The sequence below is a fragment of the Saimiri boliviensis genome, chromosome 1, assembly GCF_048565385.1.
Source record: "Saimiri boliviensis isolate mSaiBol1 chromosome 1, mSaiBol1.pri, whole genome shotgun sequence".
Lineage (NCBI taxonomy): Eukaryota > Metazoa > Chordata > Mammalia > Primates > Cebidae > Saimiri > Saimiri boliviensis.
This window is the reverse complement of record NC_133449.1, coordinates 10,355,726-10,382,153: the sequence shown is the minus strand read 5'-3', so window position 1 is coordinate 10,382,153 and position 26,428 is coordinate 10,355,726. Positions and strand designations below refer to the sequence as shown.

The 26,428-nt window shown below is 41.2% G+C and overlaps 1 protein-coding gene across 1 annotated transcript in view; it reads left to right on the top strand.

Annotated features, from left to right (window-relative positions):
- NOL10 (nucleolar protein 10) overlaps window positions 1-26,428 on the top strand; it is a 118,480-nt gene that overhangs the window by 26,263 nt on the left and 65,789 nt on the right. The window contains exons 8-12 of the mRNA XM_039460578.2: window positions 1,083-1,143; window positions 6,396-6,481; window positions 9,867-9,945; window positions 11,246-11,395; window positions 14,712-14,778. Of these exons, the coding sequence (XP_039316512.1) occupies window positions 1,083-1,143; window positions 6,396-6,481; window positions 9,867-9,945; window positions 11,246-11,395; window positions 14,712-14,778 (443 nt within the window). The remainder of the gene's footprint in view (window positions 1-1,082; window positions 1,144-6,395; window positions 6,482-9,866; window positions 9,946-11,245; window positions 11,396-14,711; window positions 14,779-26,428) is intronic.

Below are 26,428 nucleotides of genomic sequence, written 5' to 3'. Positions count from 1 at the left end.
CTAATTTTTTGTATTTTTAGTAGAGACGGGGTTTCACCTTGTTGACCAGGATGGTCTTGATGTCTTGATCTCTTGACCTCGTGATCCAAAGTGCCGGGATTACAGGCATGACCCACCATGCCTGACCCCATTTAAGGGTTTTAAAGGTTTCCTTTTATCATACATTTTAGTCTACACATATGTATTCTGCAGCAGAAGTATTTAGGAATGAATCCATGATCATCATCACAACAAATAACAGCCATGAACACAGTGGGAGAGCACTTAACTTTGTGCCAGGTGTTATTCAGTCCTTTTACTTTTATTAACTCATTTTAAACTTAGAACAGATTTTTTGATAATACCATTTTACAGATAGGGCAGCTGAGACTCAGAGAGGTAAATAGTTTGCCCAAGGCCACACACCTGTCAACGGTGGAAGCTGGATTACTTCTCATTATGTATTATGAGGAGCCTGCTGAATTGCTTTGAGAGGATTTTTTAAGGCTAGACGAACATATTGTGATAAGAACCAAGTAAACTCCAGTATTTTTTTTTTCACATTGGCTAGAAATGCTTTTATTTTTATTTTAAGGAAATTGTAGTAATTTCACAATGCATTGAGTGTCCTCTATACTCCAGACACTGCTGACCACTTTGCAGTCTTTTTCATTTAATCTCCATAACAACCCCCTGAGGTGAAATAGCCATTTTACAGAGAAAGAAAATAAGGCTTAGAGTGACATATCCAGGACAAGCTTGTCAAGGCTCAGGATTGTCATGGTGATAGCCTGTGTTCTTTTAAAAATGTTACCTTCCTTGGAAGAAAATACCTTGACAAAATCGAATGACCCTTTCTTCTCATGGTGATGGAATAGTATTGAAGTCCTTACTTGTTTGTCACCTAGCAGGTAGTGTGTCACCCTGGGGATCAGAAACTCCAGTGACTGTGAGCCAAGCACTTAACCCTTTCATACCTTGGTGTTTTCCATTGGCAGATTAGTGAGAGAGCATCTCCCTAGAATTGGGGTTGACTGTTTATTTAATACTCCTTCCCCCTTAAGTAGGAGCTAATACTTTCTCTCTTACTGCTTCTGTGTTAGGGAGAATAATGTTTGTGACATAAATTCAGTGCATGGCTTGTTTGCCACAGGAACCATAGAGGTAAGCATATGTCGACTTTATTTTTTAGACGTTTTATATTTGAGAATGAGAAGAATTTTTATTTGAAGACTGAGGTGCTTGATTCCTTAGGGCAGGATGATAATGAGGTGATAGCTTGGGGTTTGCTTTTTATATGGAGCATTTGCGTTTCCCCTGCTACAGACTACACCAGTTGTGCCTCAGGTTACCCACACCTCTACACCCATCTGGGAACCAGCTGCAGGAGAGCCCTGCAGACAGCTGCTTGCACATTCTTACTGGGAGACAATAAGTTAAGGAGTCCCAGTGCTCTCACTGATGAGATAGTTTTGTGATTGTGAATTAGCTCCTTTCCCTTAGGCGTAGTTTCTTAACTGGTGAAATGGAGATGATACTGCTTACCTTGCCAACTTTATAGAGGTGTGGGTAAAAATCACATCAGATAACCTGCGTGAAAACCATGTGAACTATGACGGTATATAGGATGGTGATGTCAACATCCTGTAGAGTAGCATTCAACAAATATTGAGATGAACGTACGTAGCATTTTTCTTTTAAACTAGAGTATCTTTGAATCAGTGTCCTTCACACTTACCAATAATTTTTTCTGATTTGCATTTTCCACTTAAAACAATAAATACCGTTTTTAAAAAATGCAAATATGTGAGAAGGATGTAATTTTAATTAGAAAGTGCCCTTTTATACTTTCCCGTCACCACATCCTATACCTCAGAGGCAACACTTTATTTTTTTTTATTTTTATTTTTTATTTTTTGCTTTTAGACAAGATTGTGAAAAAAGGGGTAACACTTCAGTGGTGTGGAGTAATATCGTTTCCGATTTTTTTTCCAAGTGCTATATGCCAATATTCATGTGTGTACATATATATTTTAAAAAGTGTTTTACAAAACTGAAATTGTATTCTATCATAGTTCTGCATTTGCTTTTTTTTAGACATAACAGTATATAATATACATCTTATTGGTACTTATAATCACTAACAATTCTAAACTAATTAAAAAAAATTTACAGGCCAGGTGCAGTGGCTCACGCCTGTAAATCCCCCCACTTTGGGAGGCTGAGGCAGGCAGATCACTTGAGATCAGGAGTTCGAGACCAGCCTGGCCAACATGGTGAAACACCATCTCTACTAAAAATATTTAGCCGGGTGTGGTTGCGCACACCTGTAGTCCCAGCTCAGGAGGCTGAAGCAGGAGAATCGCTTGAACCTGGGGAGCAGAGGTTGCAGTAAACTGAGATTTGGCCACTGTACTCCCACCTGGGTGACAGAGTGACACTCCATCTCAAAAAAAAAAAAAAAAAAAAAATTACAGATAGCATTCTGTTGTTTGTGCTATAATTTATTAACCCAGTCTCATATGGATGGAATTAACTTTTTTTTGAACTCAAATCATTTTTATGTTAAGAGATTAGTGCAACCACAAAAAAAACCCCAAATCATGCCCTTTGCAGCAGTACAGATGCAGCTGGAGGCCATTGCTCAGAGCGAATTAAGACAGGAATGGAAAACCAAATACTTGCATGTCCTCACTTGTGAGTGGGAGCCAGCCATTGGGTACTCGTGACCGTGATGGTGACCACACTAGACACTGGGGACAAGTAGGTGGGGAAGGGAAGGAGGGAGGCGGGGGTTGAGAACGAACTGTTGGCTGCTGTGCTCACTACCTGGGTCACGGGATCAGTCACACTGCAAGCCTCAGGATCCTGCGGTATACCAATGTAACAAACCTGCGCATACCCCCAGAGGCTAAAATAGAAGTTGAAATTATATTTTAAAAAAGATTACGATTGGAAATGGGATACCCGAGGTTGATCCAACAGATACGTGAAACTTTGTTGAATGCGTTTGAATCCTATTATGCCTCAGTCAAGCTTTCTCTTGGGTAGTCACTTTATTTGAGATTACTAAGGGAAAGTTTTACAAGAGTTTGCCTGGGAAAATGGTTTCTAGAGTCCTTACAGGGCAGTCTAGGCTAGATACCAGGTGTGATGAGGCGTGCCTGTAATCCCAGCTACTCGGGAGGCTGAAGCAGGAGAATCGCTTGAACCTGGGAGGTGGAGGTTGCGGCGAGTGGAGATTGCACCATTGCACTGCAGACTGGGCAACAAGAGCGAAACTCTGTCTCAAAAAAAAAAAAATCAGGCCGGGCGCCGTGGCTCACACCTGTAATCCCAGCACTTTGGGAGGCCGAGGCAGGTGGATCATGAGGTCAAGAGATCGAGACCGTCCTGGTCAACATGGTGAAACCCTGTCTCTACTAAAAATACAAAAAATTAGCTGGGCATGGTGGCGCATGCCTGTAATCCCAGCTACTCAGGAGGCTGAGGCAGGAGAATTGCCTGAACCCAGGAGGCGGAGGTTGCGGTGAGCCGAGATCGCGCCATTGCACTCCAGCCTGCGTAACAAGAGCGAAACTCCGTCTCAAAAAAAAAATCTTTGTATGTGTTTTTTGTTTTATCATTACAAAATCAAGTGATAGACAAGAATACAAAATGAGAAGTGTAGTTCCCTTGTGCCCCGTTCTGTTCCTGTTTCTTTAGGTAAACACTGTTAATAATTTGCTCTGTATCCTTTGATGGTTTTGTATTTACACAAACATTTGTTTAAAAACACAAGTGTTGGCCCAGTGCGGTAGCTCACGTCTGTCATCCCGGCACTTTGGAAGTCCGAGTGGGTGGAACGCTTGAGTCCACGAGTTTGACACTAGCTTGGGCAACATGTCGAAACCCCTTCTTCACCAAAAATCCAAAAATTAGACAGGCGTGGTGGTACGCGCTATAGTTCTAGCTATTAGGGAAGCTGAGGTGAGAGGATGGATTGAATCCACAAGGTGGAGGCTGAGTACGCTGTGATTGTGCTGTTACACTCCAGCTGGGAGTCTGAGCAAGACCTCTCAAAAAACACACAGATAGCAACAGTCCCCCATTTTAAAAAATAAATTGCTTTTTATGGACATCATTCTTTGTAATGGCTGTTTAAATGGATGTACTATATAGTTTCTCTCTTGTGGTTTTTTGTTTGTTTGTTTGTTTGTTTGTTTGTTTTTTGGAGACAGTTTTGTTCTTGTTATCCAGGCTGGAGTGCAGTGGCGTGATCTCGGCTCACTGCAGCCTCCACTTCCCAGGTTCAAGTGATTCTCCTGCCTCAGCCTCCCGAGTAGCACAGGCACATGCCACCATGCCCAGCTAAGTTTTTTTATTTTGAGTAGAGACGGGGTTTCACCATGTTGGCCAGGCTGGTCTTGAACTCCTGACCTTAGGTGATCTGCCCACCTTAGCTTTCCAAAGTGCTGGGATTACAGGCATGAGCCATCTCGCACCCAGCCTGTTTTTTATTTATTTATTTTTTGAGACGGAAGGCAGTGGTGCAATCTCGGCTCACTGCATCCTTTACCTCCCAGGTTCAAGCCCTTCTCTTGCCTCAGGCTCCCGAGTAGTTGAGATTACAAGCGTCTGCCACCATGCCTGGCTAATGTTTTGTATTTTTAGTAGAAACGGGTTTCACCATGTTGGCCAGACTGCTCTCAAACTCCTGACCTCAGGTGATCCACCCACCTTGGCCTCCCAAAGTGCTGGGATTACAGGCCAGCATGCCCAGCCTGTTTTGTTTTTTTCGGGAATTTTTTTTTTTTTTTTTTTTTTTTGAGACAGTGTCTCTCTGTGTTGCACAGGCTGGAGTGCAGTGGCAGGCATGATCTCAGCTCACTGCAACCTCTGCCTCCTGGGTTCAACGGATTCTTTTGCCTCAGCCTCCTGGGTAGCTGGGATTACTCCATCTCTACTAAAAATGCAAAATTAGTAGGGTGTAGTGGACACCTGGGTCAGAAGTTCAAGACCAGCCTGACCAACATGGCGAAACCCCGTCTCTAGAGAAGTCTTGAACTTCTGACCTCAGGTGATCCGCCTGCCTCGGCTTCCCAAAGTGCTGGATTACAAACATGAGCCACTGTACCCAGCTGGGATTCTTTTTCTATTAAAAAAGAATTTCCTCCAGCATTTTACTTTTAAAAAGTTAACATCTTTGTAAAAGTTCAGTGATCACGTATATATATTTTGCATTTTCTTTTCCTATAAAAATGTACATGTATTAAAAATGTTTTTTGAACCATTTGAATATAAGTTGCAGACATTTCTTATGTCATTTCTTCCTTAAATAATGGATTTCTTTTTTTTTTTTTTTTTTTTTTTTTTTTAGACGGAGTTTCGCTCTTGTTACCCAGGCTGGAGTGCAATGGCGCGATCTCGGCTAACCGCAACCTCTGCCTCCTGGGTTCAGGCAATTCTCCTGACTCAGCCTCCTGAGTAGCTGGGATTACAGGCACGCACCATGCCCAGCTAATTTTTTTGTATTTTTAGTAGAAACGGGGTTTCATTATGTTGACCAGGATGGTCTCGATCTCTTGACCTCGTGATCCACTCGCCTCGACCTCCCAAAGTGCTGAGATTACAGGCTTGAGCCACTGCGCCCAGCAGAAATAATGGATTTCTTAAAAATAAGGACGTTCTCCATATATATCATTGTTATTTTATAATAACAAATTTATTATTGATGTGATAATATATATTAAGTATTTAACATTGATACAATCATTTTTTAATTTAAAAAGTTTCCCAGTTATACCAAAATATCTTTCATCACTGTTCTCCCTGTCCCTCCATCCAATCCAGGGTCCAATCAAGGATCATGCATTGCATTTGGACCTTTTTATTACATGGTTTTTTTTCTTTTTCTAATTTAAAAGAAATTCAGCTCATGTCAAAACAAACAGTACTAAAAAGAGTAGTAGGTAAACAGTTACAATTTTATTTTCTATGAAGTAAACAATATTAATGATGGTTATGTGTTTTAAGAATTTCCTAGTAGCAGCTTTTATGTATGTATAATACATATTTATTCAATTTTTGTTCTACAGCTTTTTCGTTTTGTTTTGAGATGGAGTTTCATTCTTTTGCCCAGGCTGGTGTGCAGTGGCATGATCTCAGCTCACTGCAACCTCTGCCTGCCAGGTTCAAGCAGTTCTCCTGCCTCAGCCTCCCAAGTAGCTGGGATTATAGGCATGTGCCACCATAGCTGGCTAATTTTTTTATTTTTGGTAGAAATGGGGTTTTGCCATGTTGGCCAGGCTGGTTTTGAACTCCTGGCCTCAGGTGATCAGCCCGCTTCTGCCTCCCAAAGTGCTGGGATTACATGTGTGAGCCGCCATGCCCGGCCTGCTACAGCTTTTATTTAAAATTGTTTTTCATTTGCTTAGGGTAGAGTGGAGTGCTGGGACCCAAGAACTCGAAATAGAGTTGGTCTGTTAGACTGCGCGTTAAACAGTGTCACAGCAGATTCAGAGTAAGTAGAAATTAATTTGCAGTGTTAAATGTTCATCAACTTTTGATTTAAGTAAATATGTCTGTCTAAAATTCAAATAAATTGCTTAAGGGTGTCTGAAATTGTACTTTCTTGATCTTTATAAAAATCTTCTCTTGTAGCTCACTGATGAGTAAGCCAGATAGAGTTTCTTTCCAAAGTACTATACAGAAGCCTTATTTCTTTAGTTGCTGTAGGATTTTATTAAAACAATTACACTGCAGGAATTTACATTTCAGTTTTGTAGGATCTAGTGATAGAACCAAGGGTCCACCACAAAGTCCACAAAGGTGTTTTGAATTCTAAGGCGGAAGGAAGCAAGTGTTTTTTTTTTTCTTGTTCCTGTTTGCTTAATTCCTACATTTAAAACAACCCAAAGAGTTTTCACTATTATATACCCATTTATAGTTTTATGATTATTTCCTGAGATAAGATACCTAGAATCTGAATTTCTGGGTTTAATAGCATACGTATTTTGAAGGTTTTTAGTATATTGCTGAATTGCCTTACAGAAAACATAACCTCAGGTTAAATGTCTGCCCACATGCCTAGAGTATGCATTTGCTCCCTCTCCTCAGCCTGGGCATCCATCATAGCATTGCTAATAAGTCTTAGAAAGTGCCTGAGGATATTGATTAAATGAAGCCTAGTAGAAATAATAGCTAACTGGTAGTGTTTTCTATTTGCTAGTTACTGGGTTGTCGGGGTCACCTCACATTGGGCATGACTGTTGGGGTCACTACCTGTGGGGAGTGTGTCTTGCAGTCCCTGACTCAGCAACGGATGAATAAAGTACACTGACAGACATACTATGCTTTGCCAGTTTGGCTGAGGGACCAGGTGGCTTACAGGCACCTTGGAGAGTCCTGTAAAAGTTACAACTGCCGGCCCTCACTAGCTAGTGAGACTTGCATTTATTTAGTAAAGTTTAATTGACAAAGGCTTGAGTCAACACCACTAGAGGTAGAAAGATTAAAGGACAGGTTCTGATGCCTAAAGTGAACACCATTAGTAGATAATATCTCTGGTCAACCTCCCCCTGAGAGGGCCATCTGGCTCCAAGGTTAGTTTTAAGAACACATGAGTAAACAGGTTTTTAGGTAAACTTCCTCACATGCCCTAGCTATTTGCTTTACTTATTAACTAAATGTAAGGGGGATTTAGGCTACCTTCAGCCAAAACTTCTACTGAAACTATGAAAAAATCCTTAGGCCTTTCAAAAGAGTTTGAGACTATATTCTTCTACTATTTTCCCTTAATATTTTTGCCACTACCCTGAGTGAATTCCCACACTGGGTCTAAGTTCTTTACATATATTAATTTATTTAATATGACAGCCCTTTGCTATAGGCACTGTTATTGCATTTGTTTTACAGATGAAAAAAATTAATCAATGGCATACATGTTATTCAGCCTTTAAGAATTATGTTGCAGAAGCATATTTATGACTCGGGAAAGGTAGTCCAAATATGCCTGTGAGTGGAAAAGTGAACCATACCATTGCCTGTAGAGTGTTACCACATTGTTATCAGAAAAACAGTGAACACAGGCATAGTCATAGGAAGAAGGCTGGATGTATACCAAAATGTTAAAACTAGGGTTTTTTTTTCTGATTTGGTTTTAGGTAATTTTACTTGTTTTATGCTTAGCTTCTCCCCCCACCCCACCCCCCGACCCCCCCAGCACCTGCAAACCTTAGAAGCTGTCACTTCTAGGTGGAGCCATTATAATATGAGAAAGCAGTAAGTTTAAATGTTGGATAGAGGAAGCAGGCTGTCATTATTTGCAGATGATGTAAGTTTCTCTGCCTGAGAAACTGGAGAATAACTGAAAATCTGGAAGAACTAATATAAATTGGTTATAAATAAATTGTTTATAAAATGTGAAAAATCAGTGATCTTGTTATTTATTAGCACTATCCAGTTAGGAAGATTATAAATGAAAAAACATTCCCATAAAGACAAAAAAATTGTAAAACCGTATACGAACATATATGGGCTGGCTGGATGTGGTGGCTCATGCCTGTAACCCCAGCATTTTGGGAGGCCAAGGCAGGAGGATCAATTGAGGTCAAGAGTTCAGTATCTGCCTGGGCAACATGGTGAAAACCCATTTCTACAAAAAATACAAAACTTAGCTGGAAGTGGTGATGCACACCTATAGTCCCAGCTACTCGGGAGGCTGAAGCAGGAGGATTCCTTGAACCCAGGAGGTGGAGGTTGCAGTGAGCCGAGATACTCCACCCCTGCACTCCAGCCTGAGTGACGGGAGTGAAATCCCATATCCAAAAACAATTTATGAAGAAAATGACAAAGGAATAAGTAGAGAAATATATCACTGTACTGAAAGAAATGATTACTGTACATGTATTTTGAAGAGCGAATGACTAAAGTTGCTGTGTATATGAGACTTCGTTTCCCACAGATGCCTCAGCACAGTTACAGGCTCAGCCTCTAGGTGGCAGAAGAGACCTGATGATGCCGACAGCCAACAGCCTGGACCCTAGTAGGTTTTGGGCCAAGGGCATGTGGACGGTAGGATTGATAGCAGTATTTTCCACTTCTGACTCCTCGCCTAGCACTCTTTTCACTGTAGATCATCGCTTTTGGTCTGATAGGCATGGCTGGTGTGCGAGAAGCATGGTCTAGAATTGTGACCATAGCATTCACTCTGTCTTTGATACTTTCAGAGGCTCTAGGGTCCCCATTTGAGGATTAGTCTTTTATTTTAGCTGAGCTTGGCTAATTTTAAAGTGAAAGTGGTATACCCATGTCCAAACAAAATCACTTCTTAAGTATAAAAGGGGATGTTTCAGTAAATACCTTATTCTGGCTTAATTAAAATGGAAGAAAGAAGTAGATTACATTTTGTATATAAAGTATAATTTTGTTTTGATAATGAAAATTTGAGTACAATTACCATTTGCTTATTATTTTAGAGACAGGGTCTTGCTCTGTTGTCCAGGTTGGAGCACAGTGGAATGATCACAGTTCACTGCAGCCTCGACCTCCCATGCTCAAGCAGTCTCTTGCTTCATCCACCCAAGTAACTGGGACAACAGGTGTGTGCCACCACACTGGCTTTTTTTTTTTTTTTTTTTTTTTTAATTTTTTGTAGAGATGGTGTCTCACTGTGCTGCCCAGGCTGGTCTTGAACTCCTGACCTCAAGAAATCCTCCCACCTCAGCCTCCCAAAGTTCTGGGATTACAGGTGTGAATCATCTTACTAGGTTGCAGTTACCTTTTAAACAGAAGGCTAGAAATGTGTTTCTCCTGCATTAGATTTGAAGTGAAAATGAATAATGAACTTGTTACTTGGAAGGAGGTTTGGCCATATATTCACGAAGCATGAATATTTTGCTTTTCAGGATAAACAGTTTACCAACAATCTCTGCTTTGAAATTTAGTGACGCCTTGACCATGGCAGTTGGAACATCCACAGGGCAGGTAAATATGTTTAATCTGGAAATTTCACATGTAAGTTGGTTATTTTGGTAGTGTGTATACGTGTCATGAGAAATGTATTGTAGGAACAAAAAATGAGGCCATATTATTTTAGCCAGAGCAGAGGGTATGCCAGAACGCTGGATTCTTCTAGCACCTTGAGAAATCTTTACTCTTGTCTTGGTCAGTCTGTGGTACTGTGGACTTGGAGGTACAGTGGGCTAGGCCTGCTCCACCTCACCTGGCTAATTTTTTTGATTTTTTGTGGAGACGGGGTCTCACCGTGTTGCCTGGGCTGGTCTTGAACTCCTTGGCTCAGGCGATCCCTCCACCTTGGCATCACAAAGCGTGGGGATTGCAGGCGTGAGCCACCAGGCCTGGCCATAAGTATTCTCTTATTAGTGGTTTGGAACAGCATTTTTCAGAGTCTGTGGAACATAATTCTGTGGTCAGTCTTGGGAGTTTGCCAGACTTCTACTCTTGAAGATTCACAGTGGATTTCAATACTTTTTAAATGAAGGCTCTGAGGAATTCTTGCAGACAGCAAATATGTTTAATACATATTTCCAAAATTTGTATGTTCAAGGAACTATTTTTTTTTTAAACATAGCATAATTAACTACAGCTGATGCCATGAGTGGTCAGCAGAACGTGCATTAGCAGTGCCAGTCTGAGGAGCACTTCTTTCTTTCCTTCAAGGCAGAGCCTGTACACTCGCCTCCTGCAAGAGGTCTGAAACCCTATCGTGGAAGATTTTCTTGCTCTGTCATCATGGGCAAGAGGGAATCTGTCACCTGGGACTTAATCCTAGGGGAGCTTCCCCAGGCTTCCTTGCCTCTGATGACAAGGGTCTGAAGGGATTTGCCCTCCTCCCAAGAAGTCATAGCCTTGCTACCACCAACTGTCGTGAATCTACTAGAACTGTTCCTAAGTTTTGTTTGTATCTGTTGCTATGACACTACCTGGTACTTAGACCCTCGGTATGTAATTGTTGAACAAATGAAACAAATTCTTACAGGGTTTCATTTTTTGTTCCTTTCTTAGTATGTTTAGTAGCTCTTAAAAATTACTCTTGGAGTTGAATTCATAAAATGTATATGCTAAGGGTTATTTAAAAGATCTTTCCGGAGTACTGGCGGCTCACTTTAGAATCTCAGATCTCAGCGCCTTGAGTAAGCGTGTTCGTTGTGTTCATAACAAAGTAATGAAGCAGATGGCTGCCATTATTCTCACTTATAAATATTTCCTTTGAAGATAAAATGTCTAGTTAGTTGAAACAGAAATAAGTTGTTTTTTCTTTCAGGTTTTATTATATGATCTTCGATCTGATAAGCCATTGCTAGTTAAAGATCACCAGTACGGGCTGCCCATTAAGTCCGTTCATTTCCAGGATTCATTGGATCTGATTTTGTCTGCTGACTCTCGAATTATCAAGATGTGGAATAAGAACTCCGTATGTATTTTTGGTTGAAATCAGTTGCTTCTCTATTTGCGGGTGTTTAGAATGATCCTTTCCTCTCCATTGCTTATTTGAGTTATGTGGGTTATTGAGAAAAAGATACTGAATATACATTTGGGAACTTAGTGGGAGGTCAGTTACTTTCAGATAGATAATATCCATATTTAGATAAGGTACTCATGATTGCTTTCTTCCGGTTAAGAAATTTTACTGATTACCTAGAATTGGCATGCATTTCGGATGTTAAATTAGGTAGAGAGAAAATCGTTGTTTAAAAAAGTTGATCTGTGACCTGAGAAACCCCCTACGTATTGAGTCTCTCACAGATGTAGAAATTTTTTTTTTTTTTTTTTTTTTTTTGAGATGGAGACTCACTCTGTCCCCTGGGCTGGAGTGTAGTGGCATAATCTTGGCTCACTGCAACCTCCTCTTCTTGGGTTCAAGTGATTTGTCCTGCCTCAGCCTCCCCAATAGCTGGGATTACAGGTGCCTGCCACTATGCCCAGCTAATTTTCTTTGTATTTTCAGTAGAGGCGGGGTTTTATCATGTTGGCCAGGCTGGTTTTGAATCCTAACCTTGTGATCCACCTGCCTCAGCCTCCCAAAGTGCTGGGATTACAAGCATAAGCCACCACACCTGGCCAGGTGTAAGAGCTACTAATTATCCTTCCATGCATGTTGGTATTATTATATATCTCAAATTCATACTTTTCCTTTTTTTTCTTTTTCTTTTTTGAGACAGAGTCTTGCTATGTCACCTAGGCTGGAGTGCAGTGACATGATCTCGGCTCATTGTAACTTCCGCCTGCCAGTTTCAAGCAATTCTCGTGCCTTAGCCTCAGAGTAACTGGGATTACAGGACCATGCCTGGCTAATTTTTGTATTTTTAATAGAGACAGCATTTCATCCTGTTGGCCAGGCTGGTCTTGAACTCCTAGCCTCAAGTGATCCACTGCCTCGACCTTCTAAAGTGCTGAGATTACAGGCATGAGCCACTGCACCTGGCCTTAAGAGCTCTATTTCTTAAGAATATTTTGATGTTCCTTCTCCTCAGCTCTAAATGTCATTTGAAATGTAACAAAATCTTATATTGCTGGTTTTAATCTGTCTTCTTTTCCTCTTTCATTTTAAAACGTAAGTATTTTGAGAGAATAGTAAAAAGTTCATCAAATGGGAAAAATAGATCACTTGAAAAAAATTCCTGTTTGTGATGACGTTGGGTGGATGATCCGCCAGCCTCCGCAGTAAGAGCCTGAATGCAGGTGCCGGTCTTTTCCGTGGGGGCTGCTGTGCTCAGGCACACATGCTGCACACAGACCCTCATAGTTCAGCTGCCTGTTGAGTCTCTGGCTTTCTGAGCTGTTACGTATGGTTTTTTAAATTTCATTTTGTTAATTCCCAGAGTATGGGTCTTAGTTGGCTTGCCTTTTTCCTCTGGATCTGTCCTGGAGATCAGAGTGGTCCTCAGCGTGTGTTCTACATCTCTGAGGCCTTAACCTAATTCATAGGTTCTGGTGACTTTTTGGGCTTTCAGTCTTTCTGAATTCTTGGAAGAATTACCCTGATGATTGCCCGGGAAGTGTCTGTACTGTCTTCTTCGTTGGCTTTGAGTTTGGAGGATTTTGAGGGCTTTTTTAAGGAAGATTCATGATCTTAGACCAGAACGTTCTCTGCTCTTTTTCGGGCAATTCAAACTAATTGACATTAAAACCATATTTATCTTTAATACTATAAATGCATATGGTTTTATTCTTAAAAATTCATAAAAAACTGGTAAAGTAGAAGTTACTTATTCTTGACCTGGCTTTCATCCAACCTAAAGTAAAGACTGCTATCAATTTGGACGAATCTTTCCAGACCCTTTAACTTCTGCATCGTTTCCATGATGTTTCCCTTTAACTTCTGCATAGTTTCCAGGATTATTAGAACTTCTGACACCTTTTTGTCATTGCTATTCCATGCTATTATAATTTCCTTTTCCCTTCCTTCCTTTTTCCCCTTTTTCCTTCCTGTTTCAGTGGGAACTTGAGAAGAACGGGAGGTAGCTGTGTGAATTTCACTGTTAGTCTTGAGTTAGGACTTGGCCCTGTTCTTCATAGGGCACAAACCATCTCGTCTGTGCTCTAACACTGCTCTTTTTTGCCGTGGGCACTCAGTCCATCCTAGTGTCAGACTTCTCATAATGAGTTACAAATGCAAGAGCTGGCAGAAATTTTCAACGTCACTTCTTGAAATCATTGTACTGTAATTGCTACAGTAAATTTTATTTTGACATTTTTTTTTTGTTTCTTATGACTAAAGACTTCCTCTTGACTAACACCCATATTACTTGGTTTTACTTGACTTGCTTACCTTGTTTATCTTTCTCATCACCTTTTTCCACACCCACCTCCTTAGCATCTTTTTCTTTTACTTTCCTTCTCTTAATTTTTTAAAAATGGAACCCTCTTCCCTCAACACTTAAAATGGAAATGGTTTAGCCCTAACTACATGGTAACTAAAACTTATGTATTTGTAGGATTTCATTTTGTATTTTATCTCCATTGTCTCACTTGATCCTTGATCCTCCTGGAAGCCTTGCGTTGTCGACCCATTCTCCATGTTGGTCATCTCTCTCCTCTGATTTCTTTCTTTCTTTCTTTCTTTTTTTTTTTTTGAGACAGAGTCCCACTCTGTTGCCCAGCCTGGAGTGCAATGGCACTGTCTTGGCTGACTACAACCTCCGCTCCTGGGTTCAAGCGATTCTTTTGCCTCGGCCTCCCAGGTAGCTGGGATTACAACTGCGTGCCAGTATGCCTGGCTAATTTTTGTATTTTTAGTAGAGGTGGGGTTTCACCATGTTGTTCAGGCTGGCCTCGAACTCCTGACCTCGGTAATCCACACGCCTCGGCCTCCCAAAGTGCTGGTATTACAGGTGCAAGCCACTGTGCCCGACCATCCTCTTTTTCTTTCAATACAAGTTAAGCTGGGTATACTTCACAGATTATGAGAGGTTTTTTTTTTAAGTTGATACATAAAATTCATCTTTTCCTGCCATGTTGACATTATCTTTAAAATGTTGTAGTTTTTTTGGGGGGGGCGGTGGGGCAGGTGACTTCTCCCTAGGCCTCCATTTCTTCATCTCTAAAATGGGAATTTTTGATAAATTGATAAGATAAATTCTCTGATTTTTTTAAATTTGAATTTTGTATTTGAATTAGGCTATCTCTTTACATAGATCTAGATGGTTGAGTTACATCTCCAGTTTATTTGACACTGCCAAAAGTTGTTCTTTAAATTTTAACAGTTCATTTTTGCTTGCTATTTTTAGGGGAAAATATTTACTTCCTTGGAGCCAGAGCATGACCTTAATGATGTTTGTCTCTACCCCAACTCAGGTATGCATTCTGTAGTGGACATTCAGTGAAGCAAATAAATGCTAGACTTCTCCAGGCTTTAAACCCATTTTATTTCTTAAGATAGAATTTGGCTTTGTCAGCACACTTCTTTGATATTTAACTTACTTAGAGGAGTTAAGAGCAGGAAGTGGTATGGATGATTCAGAAAATGGCATGCCGAGTGACTCAGTGCTCAGCCCGCCCAGCTATCAGTGGAAACTGGTCACAGCACAAGGTAGGAGGCAGGTGAAATGCTATTTTAGTGTGCTCTTTAGCTCTTTTATGTGATTAGTAATAGTGGGTGGAAATTGGGAGCAGAGATTTGGAGAAAGCTAGATTGCCTGATAATACAGAGATGGCTCATGAAGTCTTGGATTTTGTAAATTCTAAGTTGTATGCTGTTCAGCAGTTTACATGTTTGATTTCAAAATTTAATGCATCCCAGGCAAACTTGTGAAGAATTTTGGAGTATGGGAGAAAAATGAGAGAAGTTCCTTTTCTGAGGACAGATATACCGAGATCATCCCGATAGAGGGAAGTAAGACAGAGCATGAGAAATCCTGTGACCTGTGTGCAAAGAGCACTTTGACACCATGCTGGAGAGAGAGCGCTTTCTCCCTGATCTCCGAGAGCAGAGCATTGAGATTTTGCTTTGGTTGAGCTGGAGTGCCGAGTGAGATTTGGTTAGGTGGAGTTGGCGGGGCTGAGGTGATTCCCACGGGAGAGCAGTGCAAGACGAGCAGAAAGGATGAGCGTGGTGGGGAGGGGCGTCTTGTGCGTGAGCTGTGGTGGTTCTGGGAAGGCTGAAGTGGGAGACAGAGGGTGGCAGGTAGTGGAGGGCTGGGCTTGATGTGCTGAATGGCTTGGGCTCCACATGGCAGCCAGAGAGGGCTTGTTCTGACTGTGCTTTCAGAGGCAGGTCTACCCACCGTGCAGTAGACTGGTTTTGAACACAAGTGATTGGATGTGACTGAGAGTCTGAGCTCAGATGGGGAACACAGACAGGAGAGCAAGTCTGGAAAGATGATGGCTCCTTTTTCTAACGTGTGAGGATTAGGAGGTGATGGGCCAGTGGCAGTATCTGGTAGAGGGTCTCAAACCTGGCTGCCCATCAAAATCATCCGCACGGTTTTGAAGGTACAGCTTCCTTGACCTTATCCTAGGTGTACTGACTCATAGTGTCCATGGCGAGGGCTCAGAAACATGTTTTTGTTTGTTTGTTTTGAGACAGAGACTTGCTCTGTCAGCCAGGTTAGAGTGCAGTGGCACAATCTCCACTCATTGCAACCTCTGCCTCCTGGGTTCAAGCGATTCTCATGCTTCAGCCTCCCGAATAGATGGGATACCGGCACCCACCACCACCACACCTGGCTAATTTCTGTATTTTTAGTAGAAATGGGATTTCGCCATGTTGGCCAGGCTGGTCTTGAATTCCTAACCTCAAGTGATCCACCTGCCTCCACTTCCCAAAATGCTGGGATTACAGGTGTGAGCCACTATGCCCAGCCAGAAACGTGTATTTAAATTTATTTGTTTATTTACTGAGACAGAGTTTTGCTTTTGTTGCCCAAGCTGGAGTACAGCAGCATGATCTTGGCTCACTGCAACCTCTACCTCCTGGGTTCAAGCAATTCTCCTGCCTCAGCCTCCTGAGTAGGTGGGATTACAGGCACCTGCCACCACACCCAGCAAATTTTTGTATTTTTAGAAGAGGCGGGGTTTCACCATGTTAGCCAGGCTGGTCTCCATCTCCTGACCTCAGGTGATCTGCCTGCCTGGCCTCCCAAAGTGCTGGTATTACAGGCGTGAGCCACTACGCCCAGCCTCAGAAACATATATTTTTCACATACTTTCCACTGGATTCTTAGGCATCAAGCTCTGAACTGATCTGCAGACTTGCACTTGGGAGGCATGTCTGGTGTCCCATAGAAAATGTGGTCCCAGGATAAGCAGGTCTGTAGATAGAAAGTTTTGCGATTATCCCAGAAGTGGTAGGAATGAATGAGATTGCTGATAGGGAAAGCTAGGAGTGAGATAAGATGTGAGCAGGAGCTGGTTCATTTGGGAGAATGAAGGGGAGGAGCCAGCTAAGAAACTGGGCAGGAATGGACAGCATGACAGTGCCAGGCCCCACGGTTTTTAAAGTGTGGGAGAGATTCAGTGGGCATTGCTCAGCAGCTAGCGAGGATTACAGAAGTTGGGACAGGAAGGAAAGAGCTAAGATTGGTTGAATGCTGCTGTTATCAATCTGGATGATGGATGCTGTGATATAGACTTAGCATTTAATCTTTCATAACTGTGTAGTCAGCGGTCCATGGCCTTTTTTTTTTCTTTTTTCTTTCTTTCTGTCTCTTTTTTCCTTACCTCTTAAGGGGTCAGAAAAATTGGGTAATTTATTCAGGCTTGGTCACCCAGCTGGTGTGTGGCAGAGCCTCAGTTAGAACCCAGCCTTCATGATTCTGGACCCCATGCTGTTTCTAATTACACAGTGCTCTCCCAGGAAAGATGAGAAACCCTAGACCTTATAACTTGCATTTCATCTGTGATAGTTGAGAGAATTTTATTATAATCATGAGAGTAAAGTGAAATTCTGGTGAGTTCAAGAATAGATTGTAGCTGAGGATGCTGGGTGCTAGTTAGGGTATTGAAATGACCTACACTGGGGTCTGGGCTAAGTAGGTAAGTGTAAACCAGGTTGAGCTGAAGTTGGGCCAAGGGCGACGAGCAGGGGTAGCATGATGTGGGGAGTGACAGTTTGAAGGGCACAGAGAGTGGGGAGAGAAAGAGATTCTCACCTTGGGCTGTACAGTTTGGTAGCCAGTAGCCACTCACGGGCATTGACATTTACTGTGAGTATAAAATGTACATTGGATTTAAAAGACAATCTATGAAAAAAAGTTTGTAAAATATTTTAGACATTAATGAAAAAAGTATGAAAATATTTTAGACGTTAAAATTAATTTTACCCTTTTTTAAATGTGGCAACTAAAAATTTTTAAATCACATGTGGCTGGCTCTCAGCTCTTTCCATTGGACAGTGTTGGTTTAAACTGGGAGAGCTTCAACTCTTTAGGATGCTGGCAAGGTACAAGGCATTAATAGTGCTTGTGCCTGGCTCAGTGGAGCAGGGATTATTGAAACTGGTAGGCTGCCTCAGTTTTTCTATTGTAACCAAGAACGTAGAAGCCCAAGGAGACATCTGCTGAAATAAGTGCCAATCTGTTGGCCTCCCCAGGCTGCTGTGCCTAACCAGCTTCTCCATGAGGCAGAGCTGGAGGTTGCACTCTTCTTGGGTCAGCTTGATTTCTAAGGTCAATTTTTGTGCATCTCTCCCCCACCTTTAACGAGTGTAAAGATCTGTTAACCCACAAAGGGTATGACTACTTGGCAAAGAAACCTCTCTCTGAGAAATCCTCAGGCTCATCTCAAACTATTGAGGAACCCATTTCTGAAATTCCACCACTGATGATAGTTGTTGGAATCACAAGAACAAGGTGAAGAAGGAAACTGATGTTAGCAGGGAATGTTGTTACCCAGGTGACTGCTAAGGAAGACACTTAAAATGGATTGAGAGGGTGTTGGTAATTCAACCACACATCTCTGGAATACTGATTTTATTTTTTTAGAGTCAGGGTTTCACTTTGTCGCCTAAGCTGGAGTGTAGTGGCACAATGATAGCTCACTGCAGCCTTGAACCCCTGGGCTCAACTGATCTGCCTAGGCCTCCTAAGTAGCTCAGACCATAGGTGCACACCATCACACGGGGATCTTCTCTGGGTCTTGTAGTAAAATTTTTAATGATTTCATTGTCATTTAAAATAACATAAAAATGGAAAAACAAGCATGCTTTTTAATGAAATGTAAAAGTGTTTCTCTCTGGGAAAAACACCTAGAACACTTAGTTAATGAAGATTATTATGGCCTAGTGCATGGCACATGCCTATAATCCCAGAACTTTGAGAAGCTGAAGCAGGAGGATCACTTGAGACCAGGAGTTCAAGATCAGCCTTGTCAACATAGCAAGACCCTGTGTCTACTAAAAATTAAAAAAAGAAAAAAAAAAAATTAGGAGGAGGCAATGGCACACGCCTGTAGTCCCAGCTACTAGGGAGGCTGAGGCAGGAGAATCACTTTAACCCTAGAGCCAAAGGTTGCGGTGACCTGAGAACATGCCATTGCACTCCAGCCTGGGCGACAAGAGTGAAACTCTGTCTCAAAAATAAAAATAAAAATAAAAATAAATTCACAGAGAGAGATCCAAGATGGCTGATCACTAGCAGCTCGGGATTGTAGCTCCCAGTGAAAACACAAAGAACGAGAGGACGCCACATCTTCACATGAATTCTTGTTGCTCACGCACCAGGAGATTCCCAGCGGAGGAGCCCCACGGGTCGCCAGCGCGACTCTTGTGACCGGCGAGGCGGTTTTGCCGGCGCCTCGGAGCGTCGGTTCTCGGTGCAGAGTCAGAAAAGCACCACCAATCTTAACGCCGCTGATTTAGTCGGTGCAGTGGGTTGCTCAGATTTCGGCGCTGAGAATCAATAAGTTGGACGTCCACTCAGAAACCCAATTACAAAGACGGTAATTATAAAGACCACAGATGGATAAATCTACAACGAAGGGAAGAAAACAGTCAAAAAAGGCTGAGAATACCCAAGATCAGAATGCCTCTCCCTCAGCAGGGGATCCCAGTTCCTCATCAGCAACGAAACAAGGCTTGATGGAGAACGAGTGTGTTCCAATTACAGAAGCAGGCTTCAAAACGTGGATAATAAGAAACTTCTGTGAATTAAAAGAACTTGTTCTAACACAATCTAAAGAAACTAAGAACTTTGAAAAAAGGTTTGACGAAATGTCAACAAGAATACACAATTTAGAGAGGAAAATAAGTGAATTGATGGAGCTGAAAAACACAATACGAGAACTATGTGAAGTATGCACAAGTTTTAACAGCCGAATTGATCAAGCAGAAGAAAGGATATCAGAGGTCGAAGACCAACTCAATGAAATAAAACTAGAAGACAAGATTAGAGAAAAAAGGATAAAAAGGAACGAGCAAAGTCTCCAAGAAATATGGGACTATGTGAAAAGACCTAATCTACGCTTGATAGGTGTACCTGAATGTGACGAAGAGAATGAATCCAAGCTGGAAAATATGCTTCAGGATATTATTCAGGGAAATTTTCCCAGCTTAGTAAGGCAGGATGATATTCGACTCCAGGTAATACAGAGAACACCACAAAGATATTCCTCAAGAAGAGCAACTCCAAGGCACATAATCGTCAGATTCACCAGGGTTGAAATGAAGGAGAAAATACTAAGGGCAGCCAGAGAGAAAGGTCAGGTTACCCACAAAGGGAAGCCTATCAGACTTACAGCAGATCTCTCAGCAGAAACCTTACAAGCCAGAAGAGAGTGGGGACCAATATTCAACATCCTTAAAGAAAAGAATTTTCAACCAAGAATTTCACATCCAGCCAAACTAAGCTTCATAAGTGAAGGAAAAATAAAGTTTTTTGTGAACAAGCAAGCACTCAGAGAATTCATCACCACCAGGCCTGCTTTACAAGAGCTTCTGAAAGAACCACTACACATAGAAAGGAACAAACAGTATCAGCCTTTCTAAAAAATACCAAAAAGTAAAGAACATTAATATAATGAAGAATTTATATCAACTAATGGGCAAATGGCAGTATTAAACTCACATATATTATTATTAATTCTAAATTTAAGTTGACTAAATTCCCCAATTCAAAGACGGACAGCCAATTTGGACAAAAAACTAAAACTGTATGCTGCATCCAGACCCATCTCACATTCAAGGATACACAAAGACTCAAAACAAAGGATGGAGAGAGACTTACCAACTAACCGGAGAGCAAAAATAAATAAATAAAAAGCAGAAGTTACAATTTTTGCCTCTGATAAAATAGTATTTAAAGCAACAAAGATCAAAAGAAGCAAAGGAGGACATTATATAATGATAAAAGAATCAATGCAACAATAAGAAGAGTTAAAGGTCCTAAATATATACGCACCCAATACAGGAATACCCAGACTTACAAGACTTATAAAGAGACTTAGACTCCCACACAATAATAGTGGGAGACTTCAACATTAATATTAGACAGATCAATGAGACAGAAAATTAACAACGATATCCAGGACTTGAACTCAGATCTGGAACAAGTAAATGTAATTAACATTTATAGAACTCTCCACTTTACACAAAATATACACTCTTATCAGTACCACATCATATCAACTTAGAAGTTTAAACGAAATGTTGGTTGGCTCCTTGTTTGTTACTCTCTTCCCTCATTTTCTTTCATGTCTCCATTATTAAGGATAATTATAGGCATACCCATATTTAGACTGCTTTCTAGCCCGGGCAACAAAGCAATATCCCCATTCTCTCTCCCTCTTCCGCTTTCTCTTTCTTCCTCTTCTTTATTCTTTTTTTTATTATTCTTTTTCTCTTTCAAAAAAAAAAAAAAAAAAAAAGTAAATTCACAGAAGCCAGTGGCACATGCCTGTCGTCCTGGCTACTTGGAGAGCTGAAGCAGGAGGATCACTTGAGCCCAGGAGTTTGAGTTTACAGTGAGCTGGGATCTCTAACTAAATGGATCCAGCCTGGGTGACAAAGCAAGACTTAAAAAACAATTATGTTTATAACATTTTAAGTAGAGAAGCATTTATAGCACAGTGATTTTAATAATTACTTATTAAAGTAATATTTATGAAGAAATGTTTGACAGTTTGGTCCGAAAACATTCTTAATGTGTAGCATTTAAAAAAATCTATTTGGTAAACTGACCTATAGGCCAAATCCAGTCCTCCACCTGGTAATTTGCAGCCTTTGAGTTAAGAATGGGTTTTACATTTTTAAATCATTGGGGAAGAAAAAAACCAGAATAATAATAATATTTTATGGCTTGGAAATTCAAATTTTTGCGACTGAAATCCAGATTTCAGTGTCTTTCAGCATAAAGTTTGATTTGAACGCAGCCGTCCTTGTTCGTTTAGACATTGTCCATATGGCTTTTGCAGCACTGTGCAGAGGTGGGTAGTTTTAACAGTGACCAGGTGGCCTGCAAAGCCTGAAGTGTTTACTTCCTGGCCCTTTACAGAGACAACTTGCTGACCCCTAGTCCATATTACTAATAGAAACAAAAAAGGTCACTTTATCCACAGTATTCAATTATGAAAAATTTCAGGCCAGGCGCGGTGGCTCATGCCTGTTATCCTAGCACTTTGGGAGGTCGAGGTGTGCAGATCACTTTAGGTCAGGAGTTCGAGACCAGTCTGGCCAACATGGTGAAACCCTGACTCTACTAAAAATACAAAATTAGCCGAGCGTGGTGGTGCACACCTGTAATCCCAGCTACTCAGGAGGCTTAGGCAGGAGAATTGCTTGAACCCAGGAGGCAGAGGTTGCAATGAGCCAAGATCATGCTGCTATACTCCAGCCTGGGGGCTGACTCCATCTCAAAAAAAAAAAATTTCAAACATACAGAAAAGTTGAAAAAGTGGTAGAGTAAACATCTTTATAGCCTCTCCTCAATGTTTGTTATTGTTGATCTTCACCATAATTGCTTTATTTATCTATGTGCTTCTGTGGTGGTTCTGGTTTCTTTGTGGAATCACTCGAAAACCAGCTGCAGACATGGTGGCACTCACCTGCGCTGAGCATTGCATTGATCTGAAATTCATTGAAATTTATTAGGTCCCTTATCGTGCCTAATAAAAATGGCAGCCCTTTTCTAATATTATCTTACATCCAGTCCACTTTCAGGTTTTCCGAATTGTTCCTGAAACGTCCTTTTTTAGTTAGGTTTGTTTTTGAACCAGGATATAATTGAAGTTGTGTGTTACATTTAGCTTTGTATATCTTTATATATCTTTTGTATTTCTAGTTTCTTTCAATCCAGAATAGTCTCCTGCATCTTTTTCTTGTCTTCTCCATGATACTAACTTTTCAAAGATCAGGCCAATGGTCTCATAGAATATCCCTCATCCTTGATTTATGTGATTTTTTTTTTCCCTCATGATGTTGTTTAAATTGATTCTCTACCCTGTATTTTTTCTAAAATAGAAGTCTAAAAACTTAATTAAGCTTAGATTAAATTTAGGGCAAGAGTGATGTGCAGGCTGCTGGGTCTCCATGTCAGATTGTATCACAGCAGATCATTGCAGTATCAGAGATGTAAGGTTGATCCCATTGGTAAGTGATGTCTTCATTACAAAGTACGATTTCTTGCAAACTGTTGATTTTAAGCGTGATGTTTTGGACAAAGGAGTGACCATTACTATCTAATAACTCCCAAGAGGTTAATCAAGAGTAGGAAAGGTAGCCACGTCATTTATTTCATGAGAGAGCAAGCAGAGCAGGACCAGTACACGCCCCTTCTTTGTGGCTCGGCTATGAGTATGGCAGATTCATGTGCTCTGCTTTTCCTTGCTTTCCCACACCTTTTTCTCCAGCTCTGCCCTTTATGTCTTGTGCTTAATCATTGTGGGCTTAATCATATTTTAGAAAAGCTGAAACTGTCTCTTTTCTTTTCACTTACTCATTTTGGAGTAATTGAAGCATAATCATGATATGGTTTTGTAATTTTTTTTTTTTTTATACCGAGACTGCTCAGTATATTGGGAAACGGTTCTGCCTTCCTGCCTCGCTGTTGCTCATCCGGCCACCTGTGCAGCACCTGTGCAGTGAGCAGCTGCTCCATGCAGGTCAAGGCGCTTGGAGAGACAGCACAGCTCTGTGACTTGGGTGTGCATCAGATTCATGACACGGGGAGCTTGTAAAGCTTACGTGTGTCTGAGTCCCACTCCAGACCTGTGGAATCAGGATTAGTGGTTTCAGAACCACTGGTAGAGAAAAAAGAAGGTGGGCGCTGGGCTCAAGGAAGATCCAGTTCAAGCTTTAATAGTGGCGGAAATTACCCAACCTCAGCATTTTCACCTGCCTTGCAGGGCTGTTGGAGACTGTCTCTGTTGGTAAAGGTGAAAGAGCCTTTTATTCCCTGTCCTTGCCCTCTAAATACATGGGAAACTGTTGGGGTCATCTGTAAGTATCTTTGGTGCCTCGTATAGTAAACTCAAATGGCCCATACTTTTATTTGAGGTTCTATATAGGGCAGGAGCATCCCTGCCAGTCCCCTTTGGCACAGTTCTGTGTGCACAGCCTGTCTCCTCTGAGCTTTTCAAGGCAGTGACGGATACCATATGTTTTCATGCAGCGCTTCCCAACATGTTTGATGAAGAACTAGGATTTTGGTTTTTTGTTTTGAAGTTTCTAATCTGCTGCACATTGATATTCTGTAAAATACAATACAAATGATTGACTAGGAAAACGATCACACATTTGCATGTCACTGCAGTGTTAATTGTAGGTTTCTGAGTGATGCTTTTCAGTTTCTGCACGTATTTCCTGGCTGGTAACAGTTTGCAGTCTGGACCTGGGGACACACTTGGAGCAGTTGTAGAGCACTATCTCTGATTCTGTGTTGTGAGCTTCAGTGAGCCCCGTAGTCCCCGGAGCACATGCAGATGAGTACTGACTCGTGCATGTTTCTGGGGGGGCACTATTTTGTCAAATTCCCTTTGATTATATTATTACAGTATACAGTGTATACAGTATACTATACACTGTAGGGTACTGGTTCATATTGGAAATATGTTCTTTTGACTCTAGGTGCTGATAGCTTTTTTTTTCCTTTAAAAATGTGTAGTTTTATTTGGAAACAATAATAAACAACATTAAAATAAATTTAAAGGAAAAAAGTCCTCAATGCCACAATGTCTTCACAAGTACTATTACCGTCTTCAGTAGTGAAATCATATTCATCCTGTGGTGATATGTTTTAAGTTGTCCTCACACTGTACTTATGGTTATCTTTTGTTTTTTAGTTTGACATTACGTTAAACACATTTCTCGTTGCCGTGTGGTAGTTATACTGACTTTTTTTTTTTTTTTTTTTTTTGAGATGGAGTTTCGCTCTTGTTACCCAGGCTGGAGTGCAATGGCGCGATCTCGGCTCACCGCAACCTCCGCCTCCTGGGTTCAGGCAATTCTCCTGTCTCAGCCTCCCTAGTAGCTGGGATTACAGGCACGCGCCACCATGCCCAGCTAATTTTTTGTATGTTTAGTAGAGACGGGGTTTCACCATGTTGACCAGGATGGTCTCCATCTCTTGACCTCGTGATCCACTCGCCTCGGCCTCCCAAAGTGCTGGGATTACAGGCTTGAGCCACCGCGCCCGGCCTATACTGACTTTTTAAAAATGGTTTCTTATTTGATCATGTAAGAGGTTTTTACATTCTATCTTAGTTGATGAAGTGTCAGCCCCTGTGTTACGGGGTTTGGAGTTGGTAGACTGTCAGCAGCTCTGCTTACTAGCTATGTGGTGGCCCCGAGCAAGGGAGGTAATTTGCAGAGGATGTGACATGCCTGGCGTGCTGCTCATGCTCTTCTCTTCTCCTGCCTTGATCGTCTTAATTTCTGCTGAACAGAGTCTTTTTTACATTGGTTTATTTTCTGTTTTTGCTTGTTAGAAGCTGCTGATACTCTTCGGACTTTGTGAAGTTCTTTTTCTCATTCATAATTGCTTTCGGCCCTGACTGGAGCTCCTCACGTTAGTGTGGTAGTAGACCTGCCTGTGTCATTAGCCGTATGTGGCTGTTCAAGATCGTCCTCCATTTTAGAAAACAACCTAGCTGTGACTAGTCTGACTTTTTTTTGTGTAATTAAATTAGAGTCCTTTCTGTGGTTTGGTAGATGGTGGTGTATTTCCTTGTGGAATGTTCACTGTTGAGTGTTCAGGGTTGAGCCAGCGGAGAAGGCTTAGGAGAGGTCTTTAGTAGGAACCTTCCTTTTGGCTGTAAAGATGTGGCTTCTATCTCCAGAACGTCTTTAATGATGTCCAAGAGCTCTTGGAACTCTTCGGCAGTGCTGTAGTAGAGACCTAGAAAACACAATCAGTAGAAGCTATTTCTGTCTATCATGACCTCGGAGAACATTGTTTGCAAGGCCAGAAAAAGTGCTGAGATGGAAGAGTCTACAGGGGTTACAAGCTATGAAAAACAGCACTGATTTTGTTTTGGTTTAATTTAGACATTATTCTTGCTTTTTTAGACTTCATTAGGTGCTTTTTAGATGTTTTTATGGTGTGTGTGTGTGTGTGTGTGTGTGTGTGTGTGTGTGTGTGTGTTTGGTGACTTATTGGTCCCATTTCAAGGGTAGCCCACACTAGCCCTGTTATGGGCAAGATGTGGTTTTGATAAGATAGCATTGAGTTCCTTGAGTGGTAATTCACTCAACATTTCATTTCTGTAACAGAGTCAAATATCATCACGTTTACAAACGTTTGTGTAACAAAAGTAAGGCAGCAAAAAATATTTTTAAAAATAGAATTTAATCATTACCCTTAACATTTGGTATATTAATTTATCATTATGTGATCTGATCATCTAAATGTCTTCCCTCTGTGGATTCCTCTTGTATCTTACAAATAAATTTTTAAAAATGAATTATGGTTTGGCTGATCTATAGAAGTCTTTATTTAAAAACAGGAGCTCTTGAGTTTGACTTTAGTTTTAACATCCCCTCACTCATGACTGGGACATCAGTCCCTTTCAGCTTTAT